General features: G+C 43.6%; 1 protein-coding gene across 1 annotated transcript in view; it reads left to right on the top strand.

Annotated features, from left to right (window-relative positions):
- Positions 1-20,712, top strand: part of herc2 (HECT and RLD domain containing E3 ubiquitin protein ligase 2) — a 130,451-nt gene that overhangs the window by 62,654 nt on the left and 47,085 nt on the right. The window contains exons 40-42 of the mRNA XM_056275683.1: positions 15,372-15,519; positions 15,622-15,818; positions 20,385-20,615. Coding sequence (XP_056131658.1) covers positions 15,372-15,519; positions 15,622-15,818; positions 20,385-20,615 — 576 coding nt within the window. The remainder of the gene's footprint in view (positions 1-15,371; positions 15,520-15,621; positions 15,819-20,384; positions 20,616-20,712) is intronic.

Raw genomic sequence — 20,712 nt, 5'->3', positions numbered from 1 at the left:
CCAACTTCTTACAGAAGAATGTCAGACACACATAAGTAGTGTCCAGATGCCACTGGAACAGCCTAGAACAAGAGCCACGCTACCACCATCACCATGTAGACCTTGCAGGAGGACAGACTACATGTACACAGGGGAGATTCACATCACAACATTCACATACATGGGAGAAGAGACAAGAAAATACATGAGTCACACATCAGAGAGAGAAGGATACAACATTGAAACAGGATAACAAAATTATATATATATATATATACACTACCGTTCAAAAGTTTGGGATCACCCAAACAATTTTGTGTTTTCCATGAAAAGTCACACTTATTCACCACCATATGTTGTGAAATGAATAGAAAATAGAGTCAAGACATTGACAAGGTTAGAAATAATGATTTGTATTTGAAATAAGATTTTTTTTACATCAAACTTTGCTTTCGTCAAAGAATCCTCCATTTGCAGCAATTACAGCATTGCAGACCTTTGGCATTCTAGCTGTTAATTTGTTGAGGTAATCTGGAGAAATTGCACCCCACGCTTCCAGAAGCAGCTCCCACAAGTTGGATTGGTTGGATGGGCACTTCTTGCGTACCATACGGTCAAGCTGCTCCCACAACAGCTCAATGGGGTTCAGATCTGGTGACTGCGCTGGCCACTCCATTACCGATAGAATACCAGCTGCCTGCTTCTGCTCTAAATAGTTCTTGCACAATTTGGAGGTGTGTTTAGGGTCATTGTCCTGTTGTAGGATGACATTGGCTCCAATCAAGCGCTGTCCACTGGGTATGGCATGGCGTTGCAAAATGGAGTGATAGCCTTCCTTATTCAGAATCCCTTTTACCCTGTACAAATCTCCCACCTTACCAGCACCAAAGCAACCCCAGACCATCACATTACCTCCACCATGCTTAACAGATGGCGTCAGGCATTCTTCCAGCATCTTTTCATTTGTTCTGCGTCTCACAAACGTTCTTCTTTGTGATCCAAACACCTCAAACTTGGATTCATCCGTCCACAACACTTTTTTCCAGTCTTCCTCTGTCCAATGTCTGTGTTCTTTTGCCCATCTTAATCTGTTTCTTTTATTGGTCAGTCTCAGATATGCCCTGAAGCCCAGAATCCCGCAGCCGCCTCTTCACTGTAGATGTTGACACTGGTGTTTTGCGGGTACTATTTAATGAAGATGCCAGTTGGGGACCTGTGAGGCGTCTGTTTCTCAAACTAGAGACTCTAATGTACTTATCTTCTTGCTCAGTTGTGCAACGCGGCCTCCCACTTCTTTTTCTACTCTGGTTAGAGCCTGTTTGTGCTGTCCTCTGAAGGGAGTAGTACACACCGGTGTAGGAAATCTTCAATTTCTTAGCAATTTCTCGCATGGAATAGCCTTCATTTCTAAGAACAAGAATAGACTGTCGAGTTTCAGATGAAAGTTCTCTTTTTCTGGCCATTTTGAGCGTTTAATTGACCCCACAAATGTGATGCTCCAGAAACTCAATCTGCTCAAAGGAAGGTCAGTTTTGTAGCTTCTGTAACGAGCTAAACTGTTTTCAGATGTGTGAACATGATTGCACAAGGGTTTTCTAATCATCAATTAGCCTTCTGAGCCAATGAGCAAACACATTGTACCATTAGAACACTGGAGTGATAGTTGCTTGAAATGGGCCTCTATACACCTATGTAGATATTGCACCAAAAACCAGACATTTGCAGCTAGAATAGTCATTTACCACATTAGCAATGTATAGAGTGTATTTCTTTAAAGTTAAGACTAGTTTAAAGTTATCTTCATTGAAAAGTACAGTGCTTTTCCTTCAAAAATATGGACATTTCAATGTGATCCCAAACTTTTGAACGGTAGTGTATATATATATATATATATATATATATATATATATATATATATATATATATATAGGGACAATTTAATGCAGCTGGTTCACCTGACTGACATGTCTTTGGACTGTGGGAGGGAGCACCCTGGTTTCCGACCTGCTGTCTGGCCCTGGGCTAAGGCTATCCACAGTGCCTGCCACATCTAACGTAATCCTAGCCCAAAGAAACTTCTCTAACTCAAGGACATGTCTCTAGTGGAGACAACCCATCTGTAACTGTTGAACAGTCCACACACCATCATTTTAACAGGGCTGCTTTGACTGCAAATGCAATAAAGTCAACCACTAAGCTAGGCTAAGCTCGAAGCTAGTAAATGGACTCGGAACGAAAGGCTGCCCACTAACACAAGAGTCGTTAGGGGAAAAAAACTACTAAATCTATAGCAATAAGTGAACTACCACTACTACTACTTTTGGCTGCTCCCGTGAGGGGTCAACACAGCGGATTATCTGTTTCCATTTCTTCCTGTCTTTTGCATCTTCCTCTGTCAAACCAGCCACCTGCATGTCCTCCCTCACCACATCCATAAACCTCCTCTTTGGCCTTCCTCTTTTCTTCTTCCCTGGCAGCTCCATATTCAGCATTCCTCCCAATATATCAAATCAAATCAAATCAATTTTACTTGTATAGCCCAATATCACAAATTACAAATTTGCCTCAGTGGGCTTAACAGCAGCACAACATCCTGTCCTTAGACCCTCTCATCGGATAAGGAACAACTCCCTAAAAAAAAAAAACCCTTTAACAGGGAGAAAAAATAGGAAGAAACCCCAGGGAGAGCAACAGAGGAGGGATCTCTCGCTTAAGACGGACAGCGGGCAATAGATGTTGTGTTTACACAATTTACACAATACAACATTGAAAGAGGATAACACAATTATAATGGACTTATAAAGTTTATGAAGAATGTGATGCGCAGGATGCCAAGCAGTGTCCAGACGCCATCGGAACAGTCCAGGACCCAAGCCACGCGACCAGCGTCATCATGTAAAAAAAAAAAAATATATATGGATTTATAAAAATAAAATGTGACGAGGGGAATGACAGGCAGCGTCCAAGTGGCGACCACCATCACCATGGAGACCTGGAAGGAGAACCGACTGCACGTGCGCACAAGGGAGACTCATATGACACCATTCACACACAGAAAAAGAGAAGACATCATTCAGAGAGAGAGAAAAGACATGTCAGAGAATAGAACAGTTTGCAATAGCCATTAGTCATAATCAATTAAGTCATCAACTAGTCATAATCTATACCCAGCATCTCTCCTCCACACATGTCCAAGCCATCTCAATCTTGCCTCTCTTGCTTTGTTTCCAAACCGTGCAACCTGAGCTGTCCCTCTAATATAATCGTTCCTGATCCTGTCCTTCATTGTCACTCCCAATGAAAATCTTAGCATCCTCAACTCTGCCACATCCAGCTCTGCCTTCTGTCTTTTTGTCAGTACCACTGTCTCCAAACCTTATAACATAGTTGGTCTCACAATCATACTGCTGCTCGCTTATCATCACCTCTCCTCTTAACTTAGCCTCTATTACGCTTTCCCATATCTTCCTGTTGTTGCTGATCAACTTTATACCTATGTAGTTGCTGCAGTTCTGCACATCGCCCTTATTCTTGAAAATCGGTACCAGCATGCTTTTTCTCCACTCCTCAGGCATCCTCTCTCTTACCAAGATTGTGTTAAACAATCTAGTTAAAAACTCCATTGCCATCTCCCCTAAACATCTCCATGCCTCCACAGGTATGTCATCAGTATCAACTGTCTTTCCTTTTCATAGCTGCTTCATAGCTTCCTCCTTGCTAATCTACCGCACTTCCTCATTCACTATCCCCACATCATCCAACCTTATCTCTGTCATTTTCTTCATTCATCAGCCCCTCAGAGTACTCCTTCCACCTTCTCAGCACACTCTCCTCGCTTGTCAGCGCATTTCCATCTCTATACTTGATCATCCTAACCTGCTGCACACCCTTCCCAGCTCCTTCCCCATGTCTAGCCAATCGGTACAAGTCCTTTTCTCCTTAGTGTCTAACCTCTCATACAACTCATCGTACGCCTTTTCCTTTGCCACCTCTTTCTTTGCGTTATGCTTCATCTCCTTGTACAGCTGTCTTCTTTCTTCATCTCTCTGACTATCCCACTTCTTCTTTGCCAACCTCTTCGTCTGTATACTTTGCTGTACTTCATCATTCCACCACCAACTCTCCTTGTCTTCCTTCCCCTGTCCTGATGATACACCAAGTACCTTCCTAGCTGTCTCCCTCCCTATTTCTGCAGTGCTTGCCCAGCCATCTGGCAACTCTTCACTATCACCCAGTGCCAGAGGTGGAAAACTCCGCTTCAGAAAGTAGAAGTGCTAACCATGTATTTGCTACACCCATGCACTAAACCAGCTGATTCTAATTAGCGCAACACTTCAGCCAGGTTGGAGAACTAATTAGTGAAATCAGCTGGTTTAGTGCATGGGTGGAGCAAATACATGGTTAGTACTTCTACTTTCTGAAGCCAGGTTTTCCACCTCTGCCCAGTGCCTGTCTTAATTCCCCCCTGATCTCCACACAACAGTCTTCCTTCTTCAACTTCCACCATTTGATCCTTGGCTCTGCCTTCACTGGCTTCCTCTTCTTGGTCTCCAAAGTCATCCTACAGACCACCATCCGATGCTGCCTAGCTACGTTCTCCCCTGTCACTACCTTGCAGTTTCCAATCCCTTTCAGATCACGCCTCCTACATAAGATATAGTCCACCTGTGTGCACTTTCCTCCACTCTTGTACATCATCCTGTGTTCCTCCCTCTTCTTGAAATATGTATTCACCACAGCTATTTCCATCCTCTTTGCACAAATCCACCGCCATCTGTCCTTCTACATTTCTCTCCTTGCACCATACCTCCTCATCACCTCTGTTCCCTTCACCAATATGCCCATTGAAGTCTGCTCCAATCACCACTCTCTCCTCCTTGGGTACACTCCCCACCACTTCATCCAATTCACTCCAGAATTCTTCTTTCTCTTCCATCTCACACCAAACTTGCGGGGCATATACGCTGATAACATTCATCAATACACCTTCGATTTCCGGCTCATACTCATCACTCTATCTGACACTCTCTTCACCTCCAGCACACTCTTGACATACTCTTCCTTCATAATTACCCCCTACCCCATTTCTCCTCCCATTCACACCATGGTAGAAGAGTTTGAACCCACCTCCGATGCTCCTGGCCTTACTCCCCTTCCACTTGGTCTCTTGCACACACAGTATACCCACTTTCTTCTTTCCATCATATCAGCCAGCTCTCTCCCTTTACCAGTCATAGTGCCAACATTGAAAGTTCTGACACTCACCTCCACACTCCTACCCTTCCTCCTCTCCTGCTGCCTCTGATATGCCCCGCCCCCCTTCTCCTTCGCCCAACTGTAGCATAGTTTCCACTGGCACCCTGCTGGCCAACAGTACCGGTGGCGGTCATTGATAACCTGGACCTCGACCAATCCAGTATGGAAATCCGATTTATGATCGATTTGGCAAAGATTTTTCACCGGATGCACTGGCTTGTGCATCCTCTGTGGCTGGGTTCTAGCAATAAGTGAACTAAGTACAGAAAATAGTGTAATCAGTAGGACAAATGAAGAGGTTAGAGCAGAATATAGATGAGAAGAGAGAATAAGAGAATAAACAGCGGTTATTGATCTCACGAAGCCGGAAGCGATCCATCCAATGATCCATCGTTTTGGTGTGAGTTGCACAGTTTTGGAGACATCGGCCGTAGAGATATCTACCTTCTCTTGAATACAATGGAACTGGATGGCACTCATCTTTTGTTGCTCAAAGCACCAAAAATACATTTAGTCCATGGGCCAGACGATATTTCGGTACACTCAAGGTGGCAAAACTTACTTATAATTTTTGAAAGGATCCATGTCTGTAGATGATATTTTGGTATGATAACCATTCCTGAGTGGCAGCTGTATCACAGTTATCAGCTCATGAAGTTAACCACCCGCTAAACTAAATTGCATTTTAGACGCTGGTGCATATCCTGGTTTAGCCTCATGGTCAGGACATTTTTCAATGTTCTATAATATTGTCTTTGGTATCATTTTAAAGGGGACCTTCTTAGCTTTCATTCAAGCCCTGTTGTGGATATTTCTCACAAATATAGAGGTCACTTGAGCTCTTCAACCCGTCAATAAAACACATCTTTCTGCAATTTTCGCCTAAACTATATACATCCTTTTAGCCCTGTGGCATCTAGGAATATCAGGGACACAAAACACAAAAACTGGAATACTCACAGGACTGTAAAGATTCAGGAAATGTATAATATACCCATACTATTTCATTGTGTGAGGTGATTGGGAGCCTTAAATGAGAACTAGACCAAAGCCAGTTAGGTCACAAATTGGTCTCTATACATTTGTTTAAATACACAATCAAAATACATGATAAAAAGGAATACCATAGTGAGGTAATGAACTATTTTAATATTTTAAACAACATTGACATTTACATATACTTAGTCAATGATACATGTAATCCCATATCATTAGTGGGTATATGTAATGGTAATGGGTAGGGTAATGGGTATATGTGAATATGGTTACATTATTGTTATCAAGCTCTGGGTAACCAAGTCCAGAATCAACATCCTGTGCATCAATAGACTACTACCACCGTAATACCATCAGAATCATCACACTGTCATTCATCAAACTGCTCGTTTCTCTCATCATCTGACTCCCCAAGTTCAAAGTCCAGTTCTGGACCATCCTGCTGTTTTTGGTTACTGCAGGTCTGTAACCTGCACATGTCTGTGCATGGAAGTCCATTTGACAGGCACATGCAGCTTGGCATTTTGCATGAATGCACACACTTGCATGTTAGCATTTCCAAGACCACATCTGGTGCAGGTGGGGAGCGCATCCAGTAAATGGCCAGCTTGCCTTCATCGTCTGTCCATCCATACTCAGTAGGGCTTGGCACCACAGGGTTAGCCTGCAGACAGCACTTCCATATTGCTGCCTGATAGTTGGCTCGTTGAACATGCATAAAGAGACAGTCTCCACATGGTGGCAGCTGGCTGGACTCAACCTCTCCCCTTTTGGTGCAGAAGAGAGCTGGTAACGCAGTTTGTTCACCTCAGCAGTGCTGCTATTAGCAACATACATCCGACAGGTGAACTGCTCAATTTTCTGGAACAGCTCATCACTCACATTCCATGTCTGTCCCAGTTGACTAAAAGTCTCTTGGCAGGAAGTGTGCTTTCTCACTATCTTCAGGGCATTCAGCTTCCCTCGACCAGCGAATGCACTGACAGTGTCGCAGCCTGTGAAGGCATGTAAGCCAATTAGGCTGTCACAGATGCTGTCTCCAAGTGAACTTGCCAGTTTGGTGATGTCGACAAACCGTGTGCGGTTCTGAGTCCCACACTTCTGGTAGATGGGACAGGTGATGTCCTTCTGGAAGCCAAGACAAAGCACCATGACATCAGTGTCCTCAGCTGTGATGATAACTGACTTTGAGCCCGCATTTGCTGCATGCAATGCATGCAGGAGCAGACGGGTGTCAGCTTCTTCATGTGTGGAGTGCAGTTCTGCTGCTTCCTCACGCCCATCTTCTGTCAACTTGTAGCAGGTTTCCTCACAGGTCATGTACAACACCTTGCCATGCAGCATAGCTCTGTATCGTGGGAGTTTCCACTCTTCCGCCAGAAACTTGATGAGACTGGTCTTGTTGGAGGAACTGCACAGAAATTTTCTCCACTGCTGGACGTGGTGTCCCCCTGCAAGATTCTTGTACTGGAGAGTGATGTCTCCACCCCGGTTCAGTCGTTCAGCATCTTTGATCGAAGTCTGGTGATAGACATCAAAAACAACATCAATCCTCCCACTCTGTGCTCCCTCATGGAGGACCTGGGTCAAGGCGGACTCTGCCACCTGTGCAAAGGTTTTGTTGTTGCCATTCATTTTTTGGACCAGGCTCATCCCATCAATGATGGAAGTAGATGGGATTGGGATGTCTTCTGCAGGAGATACATTCTTTTCAAGCTCTCTGGCAAGTGCAGCCTTGTTTGTTTTTCGTAAGGACCCATCAGCATTTCCATTGCCCATGGTAGTGGGCCCAATGGGTAGGCAAGGACATCCTTCAGATTCACCTTCCTGCTTTCAGCCACCAGGATCATGTGACTGAAAAGGTTTCTATCTGCCTTCAGAACCACGTCCTGTGCTTTCTTTCCATGAGCTTGTTTTGTGCTGACATTGGAGAATGTTTTCAGACTTTGCTTGGTCATCTTGTCGTGGAATTTCACAGGTGGTGGGTCTGCATCTAACCTTGTTTGCTGGAATGCTTGGTAGGCCTCTTCTCCTTTCTCAAGAGCTCTCAAGAGATCTATGGTCACATCAGGTGGAGCCATGTTGCCAGTGGAGAGGCTAACCAAATCAATCTCATCAGGGGACATAGGATTGAGCCAGTTATTCTCCATAAGGTCCATGAGAGACTGGACATCTGCTTCATCTCTCTTGATCCTTGGACTCTGTAGATCTGGATGAGACCCTTTGCACCTGCCTTGACCTGTCAGGTCTCTCAGCTGTCTGAGGTACATGCTTCTATACTCAGCTGTGAGATAATATTTGGTCACAGCTCCTGGCTTCAAGCTGAATCCCTTTGTCCCTCCAGCTGTTTGGGTTTCTTTGTTCACCGTTTCTTCTATAGCTTGGTCAACAGGGATTCGGCCAAAGGGATTGGTGGAGCCCAGTTGGACTGAGAAGCCTCCTTCCATGAATTCTGTGTACACATCTGGGTGTGTGATGGGCAGCTCAGACATCTGGGCGTAGTAGTAGGGGAGGTAGCGTGCATAATTCATCCTGTCATAAGCAAAGCACCATGGGATCATTGCTCGAATGCTAGCCAAGTGTAGCATCCAGTCTCCCTCTCTGGATGCTCGGATGAGCCCCAACAAGATTTCAACCATGTCCAAATAGGACATCCAGAAGTTCGAGAGGCTGCCATTTCCACCTCTAAGGAAATCACGGTAGACTTCAAATAGATCCATGATGCGTGTACAAGAGCTGTTCTCGAGGACCTCCTTCAAAGCATGTTGTGAGACTTCTTTCCCAAGGCTGTCAATGGTCTTCAGTGTCTCATTCAGGTGAACCATGTCATTCCTGTGAGTTTCTTCCAACCAGGACAGGAAACCATTCAAGGTCAGTCGCATGAGAGCCTCATACAGGAGCTTGTGTAGTCGCACTGCCCTGTTGTACTTGCGGCCATCCATAACACCAGCAATTGAGCCTTCTGCAATCATGCCAGACTCAATGCAGAGGTCTTTGAGTCCAGCATCTTGGAAACGCTTTCCTATTATTGCCAGCAGTGTGCAGATGGTGTGGAATACCCCAAGCCTAACGATGATATCATGGAACTTGTCATGGTGTTTCCATGTGATCTCGACAGCCTTCGCATACAGGGCTTGGTCAAAGACACAGACAATCTTCCTCAGGCCTAAGCACTGCATGATGCTCAGTGACTGGTTAAGCACCTCGTTGACAGTAGACATTTGTGTCGCTGGAGCATTGATGGTAGGCAGATAGCCTATATTGTCGGGGATGACCGTCATCTCTCCTCGAGTCAGGATGTTGAAGCCTGTCCAGCTGCTGACTGACTGTTCTTCTTGTTGTGACATGCGTGCTAGGACCCAAAGAAGGTTTTTCTCTCTGGCAAGCTTAGTATTGGCTGCAGTATCGGCATCTGACTTTTTGCTTTGTGGTGGCCCTACCCGTTGTCCAGCATTGTAAGTTGGTAACATTGGTGGGGGTCCATCAATGCTCCTCTTCTTTGTTTTGGGAACAGTGGGCATGGGTTGGACAGGAAGTGGGTTGACTGGCTTTGCTTGCACAGCAATCCCATTGACTCTGTGAGATGTTCCCTCACCACTGACAGTTTCTTCAAGACGGTCGATATTGTCCCAGGCTAAAGTTGTGAATATGCCAGGATGGATGTTAGCTGGAAGGGCAATGCCACTCCCTGATGATGAGAGTTTCTGGAGACACAGGGCAGTGTTGATCTCTTCCATCTGTGAATAGGACACACTGTGACCAAGTCGGTTGAGGATGTTTATCAACTCTACATTTCCTGTCAACGATTTGACACTGAATGGCAGAACAATGTGCTTGGAAGGCTTGGTATTTCCACATGTCACTGCATATACTATGTCATGGCCAAATGACTGCAGAAGGCACTGCACTCTCTGGGATGCATGATCAGGATCATTTGAGCCTGTGAGTAGAGAGTACAGGAAGATAATGAGTGACTCTGGAATGGTAGGGCATTCTGCTTCTGGTTTGACTTCAGGCGGCCAGGTTTGAGGAACATCTTGACTTTTAATGTCTGCCTTCAATTTGATGGCTGCTTTGGCTATAACATCTTGTGCACTGACACTTTTCAGGGTCTGCAGCTCCCTTTTGAGAGACTGATTTTCTTTGGCAAGTTCCCTCATGGACAAGTTATCGGGATAGAGGAGGAATTTTCCTTTCTCATCAGGGAATATCTGCAAGGCTCCAGCAAACTCACTCTCCAGGTTTCGCCTTATGTGCTTCTTGGTTGATTCCTTGACTTGGGCAATGCCTTGGGAGTTCATTGAAGCTACCAGTCTAGAAGAGAGATCAGTCATTGTCATCACTTGAGGATTGCCAAAAAGCTCCATCCTGATGAAGAGGAACAGCTCATTGTATGCCTTATTCACAGCAGCGTCATACTGGGCTGCAGCATCATCATCTTCATTGCTGGCAACCTCTCCTTTGGAAACCTCTTCTTTGGTGTAAAGTCTATAGCATGACCTGTGGTAGTGCCCTTCAGCTGCTACAAGGTCTCTACTCACAATGGCAAGGATTCTGCTGTCCCTTTTCTTTGTGGCTGCACTCCTGATCTTTCCATCAGCTCGCAGTTCTCGACACTGCACCAGTACTTCTCTCGTATTCTGTCTCTTGGAATATTTGCTGTTTTTCTGACAAAATATGCACTCTGCATCATAAGTCCTAGATGTACTTGGAGCATGTCGAGCTACTCTCTTAGATTGTTTCTCTTCAGCAGAGACACAACTTTTCTTTTCTTTTGCAAGGAGGCCATCAAGAATTTGCTTCATAGTGAAGATACTGCGACACTTTCTGTGGTAGTAGATTGCTGGAATCTGTCCCTCAGGAATGTCTTTTGCCAGTTTCAAAACTGGTGCATGATTTCGTATCTGAGCTGCCCTGAGCAGAGTTCTCCATGAGTCGACACTTTGTAGTGAAACCAGCTTATCTGTATCATCAGAACAGTGGATAATGCACTCCACCCGTGGGTGCTTTGGTATTGGGTAAAAACTTGCTTGTTCACCAGTGGCCATATTCAGTCAGTTTTCACCTGCCACATACAAACAAATACATGTAACTTAGGCGTATGAACACTACTAAAACAAAGTTTACTTTGCTTCACCAGCGTCATATTACCATTATTTATCTTACATAGCCACACATAGATACATTACCTAGTTGCTATGCAACAGCTGTATTTTGTCCACATGAGGCCGCTAAAATCAACACAAGATGAAAGTTCCTCGTAGCCACTTTAACTAATCATATTAACATATACATTAAAAGAACATGCTAACATTATGGGAAATTAGCTTACAATCTTCTCCAGAGTGAGACAAGAAGATAGATACCAGTTTCCTCTATATGTGTTTAGTAGAAAGCTATCTGGCTGCACGTTAACCTAGCTTAGCACAATGAATGGAAGTACACAGTACTGGTTATCCTTGGTTGTTGGCCAACTAAGAACTGTCCCAGAGTTTAAGCTAGGCTAATCAGTACCAGGGGTGTTGAAATGCTGTATTTGTAAAAATCTGGGCAAATACACAATCGTGAGAGGTACAGAAACAGGTTTCCTGAAAGAAAAATGAAATGGCTGCTCATTTGGAAAGGTTATCATGTATTATTTTACTTCTGTTAGTGTACCAAATAAAATGGCACCAGTGAAGTTGTGTCACCTTGGGTGATATCGATATCTGGTCTGACCCATGGACTAACTGGCTTTGGTCTAGTTAGTTTCTTAGTAATAATGCCCTTCTAATTTAAGGTTCACAATCACCTCACACAATGAAATAGTATGGGTATATTATACATTTCCTGAATCTTTACAGTCCTGTGAGTATTCCAGTTTTTGTGGTTTGTGTCCCTGATATTCCTAGATGCCACAGGGCTAAAAGAAAGTATATAGTTTAGGCGAACATTGCAGAAAGATGTGTGTTATTGACGGGTTGAAGAGCTCAAGTGACCTCTATATTTGTGAGAAATATCCACAACAGGGCTTGAATGAAAGCTAAGAAGGTCCCCTTTAAAATGATACCAAAGACAATATTATAGAACATTGAAAAATGTCCTGACCATGAGGCTAAACCAGGATATGCACCAGCGTCTAAAATGCAATTTAGTTTAGGGGGTGGTTAACTTCATGAGCTGATAACTGTGATACAGCTGCCACTCAGGAATGGTTATCATACCAAAATATCATCTACAGACATGGATCCTTTCAAAAATTATAAGTAAGTTTTGCCACCTTGAGTGTACCGAAATAGGAAATTTTGGGCTCTGGCCCATGGACTAATTATAGTAGAAGCTAATGACATTCTCGACCCATTTCAATCTGATTTTCGCGAGCTGCATAGTACTGAACCTATTCTGCTTAAAGTAACTAAGCTTATGAATGCAGAGTCTGGTCATAACTCCGTTTTAGTATTGTTAGAGTGGTCTGCTGCCTTTGACACTATTGATCATATCATCTCACTGGAGAGACTAAAGCACTGGGTCGGCATAAATGGAACTGCCCACAGTTGGTTTTCCTCATATCTTACAGAAAGATCTTTCAGGGTGGCTATTGATAATTTTGTCTCATTGTTGGGCTCATATGTCATTTGGTGGCTCTAAAGGTTCAATCCTTGATCCCATTTTGTTCAGCTTGTATATGCTCCCCCTTGGTCATATTATTTAATTTAAGATTGTTGCCTACCTCTGCTGTGCAGATGAAACCCAGCTCTATGTATCATTTAAATCTGACGAGTTTAATAATCTAGATAATCTACAATGTTGCCTTACTGCTATCAAAGATTGGAAGTCACCAATTTATTTTTTACAGCTGAATACAGACAAACAGAAATCTTGGTCATTGGCCTAGACCGGGTTTCAAAGAGTATTGGTCCATACCTCAGGCACTTAGCAGGGAATATAAAACCTTCTGCTAGTAATCTTGGGTGTTGTGTTTGATCAAAACCTGAATTGTGCCCATCACGTTAAGAAATTGGTTCAGTCTTGTTTTTTCCGACTCAAATATTGCCAAAATCAGTTCAGCAATGCCCAAGACCATTGTAGAGTAAATAATCTTTTATCTCTTCTACATGGATTGCTGTAACTCCGTCTTTTCTTGTTTAAGCGAGTCTGCAATTGCTTGACTTCAACTAGTTCAGAATGTGGCAGCCAGGCTTTTGACAAACACCAAACAAAGAGAGCATATTACCCCTATTGTGGCCCACTTACATTGGCTTCCTGTACACTTCTGAATTCAGTTCAAGATCCTTTTGATCACGTTCAAAACCATCTATGGCATGGCACCCTTTTATATTTCTGAATTTATAACCAAATATTCTGCAACAAGGTTACTCAGATCTTTTGACCAATCGCTCTTAACTGTCCCATGGTCCAGGCTCTAAACAAAGTTCTTTTAAAGTTTTAGCTCCAACACTATGGAATCGCCTCCACCTCTGTCAGGGCAGCCAAGTCTGAATCGCATCTTAAAAAACTTTTTTAAAAACCTGCTTGTATTGTGGGCCGTCCGGGTAGTGTAGTGGCCTATTCCGTTGCTTACCAACACGGGGATCGCTGGTTCGAATCCCTGTGTTACCTCTGGCTTGGTCAGGCATCCCTGCAGACACAATTGGCCATGTCTGCGGGTGGGAAGCGGGATGTGGTTATGTGCCCTGGTTGCTGCACTAGCGCCTGCCCTGGTCGATCAGGGCGCCTGTTCAGGGGGGGAGGGGGAACTGGGGGAAAAATGTGATCCTCCCATGCACTATGTCTTCCTGGCGAAACTCCTCACTGTCAGGTGAAAAGAAGTGGCTGGCGACACCACATGTATCGGAGGAGGCATGTGGTAGTCTGCAGCCCTCCCCAGATCGGCAGAGGGGGTGGGGCAGCAACTGGGAGGGCTCGGAAGAGTGGGGTAATTAGCCAAGTACAATTGGGAAGAAAAAGGGGGGAAAAGTAAAAAAACCAAAAACACTTGTGTAGGCTGGCGTTTTTTGTAAAATTGTTACTCTTCAATTCTTATCAGTTTTACTTATCTTTTAATCTTGTTTTGTATGATTATATGGCTTTTATTGTTGCATTTGTTTCCATTTTATAAATTATATGTTTTACTTGCTATTTTCATATGTTGTGTACTATTATGCATTTTATTTTTAACTGTGAAGAATTTTGTAACTGCCGTTTTGAAAAGTGCTATATAAATAAAGTTTACTTGTACCCTTTAGAATTTTTGTGTTTAGTGATAATAGCATTTCTGATGCTCTCAGCTCTCTTGTCTTTTCCATTGTGGAAAAAGAAACGGAATAAAAGTGACATCTTTAGGCATTAAAGCCATCATTCATTGTCATTGTCTGAGCACTGACAATTTATCACAAGTGAGTCTAATTTTTAATTTACCGCAGGTGAGTCTAATCTAGTTCTTTTTTCTAACTGATTTGAATTCCTCAGATGGGTGCCAATAATTGTATCATAGCAATGTTTCCTTTTTTTTTACATTTTCCTCATTTCTTTTAAAAGTTGTCATTGTTTTATCCTGTGCAGTTCTGTATCTAAACACATGAGTGCATATAGACCAAAGCTGTTTCACTGCACACTTTTTTAGGAGATATTTTACATGATGTACTTAAAATTCAGCGGTGCCAATAATGCTGACCAAAACTTTATGCAAATTATCATAATTTGAATAAAGAAAACTCAGGAACAAAATTTTTGCCATGAAACGTATCTCACTATGTAGCAACAACTACCTAACATATTCTCCCAGCACTCAGCACTTGGCTTTTTTCTGTAGCACTATCCAAGTGCTTGCCTCCAGAGGCTAGAGATGTTTCTTTGAAGGAAGTCCCTGGTTGACACCTGGTCTTACTCTATATGTTTTCAGATGGGGTGAGGCTTATGAGGGTGTATTTTGTATGGCAAGCAGCTTATCATAGTATTCAAAAATGGTATGATCCATCTGAGGAGGACTCGCAGAGGAACTGAACACTGAGTTCTTTTTTTTATGTACAGTATATGAAATTTCTAAATGTTTTTTGTAATTTCTATGTTTTCATTTCGAGCCCACCTGAACACATTTAAGTGCCCCACTATCAATTTTTTGTTTTCCCTACCTTTACTTTGACCAACCTCCCTGTTTCCAGATCCTAGCGCTGCGTCTTCTGCAGGCAGTGTTGCCATCATGGGACAAGATGGAGCGCTCTCAGGACATGAAATTCCTCGTCGAGAAGTTGTTTGGCTTCCTGGGCAGCCTGTTGAGCACCTGTTCCTCGGATCTGCCACTTCTCAGAGGTGTGGTCCAAGATTTCATTCAGGCTTATGGAAATGTGCAAGTTAAGTGTTTTTTTTCCTTCTCCCATATGCATTCTCTCAAATGCTTATGTCTTGCCACAGAGGGCTCCATGCGACGGAGGAAGTCCCGCCCTCAGGCGTCCCTCACTGCCACTCACAGCAGTACATTGGCTGAAGAGATTGTTGCTGTCCTGCGCACTTTACACTCTCTAGGTCAATGGAATGGCCTGATAAATGAATACATTAACATTCAGCTCAGTTCCATTGGAGACGTCATGGCAGGCCGCCAGTCTGAAGCAGTAAGTGCTATTGTCCAATGTTATGTGAATTATAAGTATACTGTATGTCAGTTGTTTGCTTTGATATTGGATGATGACATGATGTTGGCGTCAAAGGTAAAATACAAACAAAAATAACACATCCATTGGAATTGCATAAATATGGTATACAAAGTATTGCTTTTCCCAACAAAAAAAAAAATCTACAACCCATCTAATTTTATATTTTAGAAAATTTGACAGCCCTACAAAATCTTTTATGTTGTGGTCTGAATTCAAACACAACAGCGGGTCTCATATGGGCGTGTACACCTTACCCACCAATTAAATGTATATCCATCCAAACTAAGAAAATTAATTTGCTCCTAAGGCGCACATCCTCACATGGGACCCATTGTTTTGTTTGAGATCAGACTACAACCTAACAGACTTTGTAGAGCTGTCAGATGTTTTAAAAGATAAAATTGTATGGGTATTAGATTTTTTTTTCCAGAAAAAGCTTTAATTTGATTACCATATTTATACAATTTCCATGGATAATTTATTTTTATTTAATTGCTTGTTTAAGTACCTTTAATTTGCTGTTTGCAGAATCTCCCACCTCCTTTTGGCTATGTTCAGACTGCTGGCCTTATTACTCAATTCCAATATTTTCTTATATATTTTATTTATTATTATTTTTTGCTCAGATCTGATTTTTTTTTGTTTTGTTTCATAGTTCACATTCATGTTTGAAATGGACCCATGTCTGGCGTCAGTGCAAGTGAACAACAACGATTGACGCTTTGAGACACAAGTCACATTGCCATGTATAGGATATGTATCTGATAATCTGATCAACATTTTGAAAGTGTCCCAAATCTGAATTCAAACTTTTCCATGTGTGTGGGTTTTTATTTTTTTGATGCTCATGTTTCTCTTCAAAATCCAGTCTGTGTCATATTTAAGGAAAAAAATTGGTTTAGTTGGATTTGAGGTGTAGCCTTAGCTGCTGTTGCTGTATTCAAAACCTTTTCGAGATGATCTTATTCCACAGAGTTTTCTTAAACTAGAATTTGATCCATAGAATCAAAGAAGGTTGAATCGTTTCATCTGGCAACAACGTTTATTGACAGATACGTTTCATCACTCATCTAAGTGACCTATTCAGTCTAAAGGTCCAGACACACCAAACTGACTAGCGGCGACGAAGGCTGACTGTTGTGTCGCCTCACATTGCCTGCTGTCTGTGCCAAAAAGTAGCACTTGAACACACCGCAAAGACTACAGCCGATGGCCAACTGGCATGTACGTTCTGCACTGAGTCGCTAAGCAGAACAGCGAATCAGAGTGATCTTTCTCACTGACAGGCTCCGCCGATTCAACATGCTGAATTGGCCGAAAAGCTGCTGACAGGGGTCCGACTAGTGCCACAGGGGTCCAACTAGGGCCACAGACGCTCAACTGACGGCTCGACATTAGCTGACAGCCAACCATCGGCCTGGTGTGTCAGGGCCCTAAACTGACTGCAGATATCCCCACCCTTATAAACAATACAGTTGCATAACGACCCAAACCAACGACCAGTTTCATTTGCAAATATGGGTGTAACCATTAACTGCAGTTTCAATGGCCATGTGTACTATTCACAGAGGATTTGGGAATGTTTGCAATCACAGCATTGCAAGATGGCGACAGATGTACTCTTAGCCCCCCCCGGTTCAGGGATGATCGTTCCCTCTTAACATGATGGCCTCTTGGACTCCCCTTTTCAAACCAGCGTCCCTCCCTATCAAGGATGTGCACATCCTCATCCCTGAAAGAGTGGCCACTGGCCTGTAGATGGGTGTAGATTGTGGAGTCCTAGCCTGACGTGTTAGCTGTCCTTTGTTGTGCCATCCTGTTAGCCAGCATCTGTTTAGTTTCCCCAATGTTTAAGTCATGGCAATCCTATATTGCTCTGTTTGTGCCAGGGGATCCGATCCTTGGGGTGGACCAACTTCTGGCGCATTGTGTTTTGGGGTTTGAAAGCAACCGAGACGTGAAGTCAGGAAAATACGCATCTCAACTGTTCAGACACTTCCGCCACATATGGAATCACCACCGGTTTACGCTTAGGCAGCTGTTGTGCTTCTCCTCTCTTTGATCGGCTGGTGCACTGTTTGGGCATCTTCCTGGCTTTGACAAACGCCCAGTTAGGATAACCACACTTAACCAGGGCCTGTTTAACGTGGGATTTCTCCCCTTCCCCAGCCGCTGTGTCAGTGGGGACGTTGTCAGCTCGGTGGTACAGCGTCCTGATGACTCCTAGTTTGTGCTCCAGTGGATGATGAGAGTCAAACCTTAAGTACTGATCAATATGTGTTGGGTTATGGTAAACATCGACAATCAAATGTCCCCCATCACCAATTGCAATTTCACAGTCTTAAGAAGTCTAACCTGTAATTTTTCCCATCCTCTCTTGGGAACTTGATGTGGTTGTCCTCAGAGTTAATGTGGTTGGTGAAATGTGGTACATCCTGGGAATTAATTTTAACCCAGGTGTCGTCCACAAATCTGAACCAATTGCTAGGTGCTGTCCCTGGATAGGACACCAGAGCCCTTTTTCCATGTCCTCCATATACAAGTTGGCCACTACAGGTGAGACTGGGGAACCCATAGCACACCCATGCCTCTGCCTATAGTACTGCACCCTGTATGTGAAGTACATGGACTGAAGACAGTTTCAGGAGCAGACACACTTGGTCAGTGTTAAGGATGGTCCTCATGCCTGTAATTTCAAACGGACTACCTCCACTGCTTCATCAACAGGAACGCACGCGAAGAGAGCCTTAACATCATAAGAGACTGTTGTTTTAGCCCTCTCCATAATGATGTCCCTCACCTTATCCACAAAATCCATAGTTTTCTGAATGTGATGTTCATTACTGCCTACCAATGAGTTAAGAATAGATGCAATCAACTTAGAGATGTTATAGGTCACTGAGTAAATCATACAAACAATAGGCCGTAGTGGCACATCCTGTTTATGTATTTTAGGTAAACCATACAGACTAGGTGTAGCTTCCCCTGGGTATAATCTATGGTACAAAATTCTTCAATAGCATTGTCCTGTTCTAACAGCTTCAGGGAATCTATCACCTTTTTCTTGTATCTATTACCTGGATCTCAGTTCAGGGGCTCATATATATTCATGCCACTAAGTAACGTCATAACTTTCTCATGATGGTCTGTCTGGTTTAATACATCATCCTCCTGCCTTTGTCCGCCAGGAGGATGATGATGTTATTGTCTTTACTGAAATTTGTGAAAGCTTTCCTCTTGTCTCTGCTGATGTTGGATGGTGGCGCCTTCGCATTGCTTAGGCAGGCTGAAACTTTCGTCCGCAGTTGCTCTGCTTCCGGGTGCACAATGTTGTTTTTATGGATCGCTGATTCCGTGGCTGTGATCAGTTCCACTAGCGGGATTTCCCTTGGCGTGACAGCAAAGTTCAGCCCCTTAGCAAGGACGTCTTTCTCCGCCTGGGTGAGTTGTCTGTCAGACACATTCTTCTGTCTGTCGCCATCTTACAGTCCTGTGATTGCAAACATTCCCATATCCTCTGTGAATAGTACACATGGCCATTGAAACTGTAGTTAATGGTCGCGCCCTTATTTGCATATGAAACCGTTCGTTGGTTTTGGTCGTTATGCAACTGTATTGTTTAAAGGGGTGGGGATATCTGCAGTCAGTTTAGACTGAAGAGGTCACTTAAATGAGTGGTGAAACATATCTGTCAATAAACGTTGTATCTAGATGAACTGATTCAACCATCTTTGATTTTCTTACCTTGATTATTGAGCATGCATAAAGACACTTAAATCCATAGAAGTGAATTCAGGTTTGGGGAAGGGATGAAAAAATACATTACTTTTTAGTTGCTGGGTATAGCAGGAAAAACTCTTTTAGTTCCCCTACTATACTTTTTTTTTCTCCCCAATTATACTTGGCCAATTACCCCACTCCACTGAGTCATCCCGGTCGCTGCTCCACCCCCTCTGCCGATCCGGGGAGGGCTGCAGACTACCACGTGCCTCCTCTGATACTTGTGGAGTTGCCAGTCGCTTCTTTTCCCCTAACAGTGAGGAGTTTCGCCAGGGGGACGTAGCTTGTGGGAGGATCACGCTATTCCCCCGAGTTCCCCCTACCCCCTGAACCGGCGCCCTGACAGACCAAAGGAGGCGTTAGTGCAGCGACCAGGACACATACCCACATTTGGCTTCCCACACACAGGGGCGCCCGACCAAGCCGGAAGTAACATGGGGATTCAAACTGCCAAACCCCATGTTGGTAGGCAACGAAATAGACTGCCACGCCACCCAGATGCTCCAACTACACTTTTTAACAATTCTTTTTTGTTTCGCTATGTCTTTCTATACAGCTTTATTTGTCGGATATTGCATCAAAAACAGCTCTTTATTGCTCTTAGTAGGTTGTTGGATGCATAGGAAGTAGAGGCAATCGCTAAGCAATGATTGATGGATGGTTATGCCAATCAGAATTTTGCAAGCAGTCAATTATCTGATTACTTAAAATCCAAATCATAAATCTGCTGTCTCCCTACTTCAGGCATACCTGGAAGAGTACTTTCCTGACCCAGAGGGCTCTAGAGTGGGCAGTTTGATGGCTGTGCTGGCAGTGATTGGAGGAATTGATGGGCGTCTCAGACTAGGCGGCCAGGTGGTTCATGAGGAGTATGGAGAGGGAACAGTCACCCACATTACCCCAAAAGGACGCATCACTGTCCAGTTTCATGAGATGAGGACATGTAGGGTTTGCTTACTCAGCCAACTCAAACCGGTAACCAAAGTTTTTATATGCTTGCATGTGTCTACATGCAACTTACTAATTGGCCCTGATCGCTCATTAGATATACTCATTAGACAATTGTACCGAT

This window comes from Lampris incognitus, chromosome 3 (assembly GCF_029633865.1).
Source record: "Lampris incognitus isolate fLamInc1 chromosome 3, fLamInc1.hap2, whole genome shotgun sequence".
Classification (NCBI taxonomy): Eukaryota; Metazoa; Chordata; class Actinopteri; order Lampriformes; family Lampridae; genus Lampris; species Lampris incognitus.
Note: the sequence above shows the minus strand (reverse complement) of the source record. Positions and strands in the feature narration are given on the sequence as shown.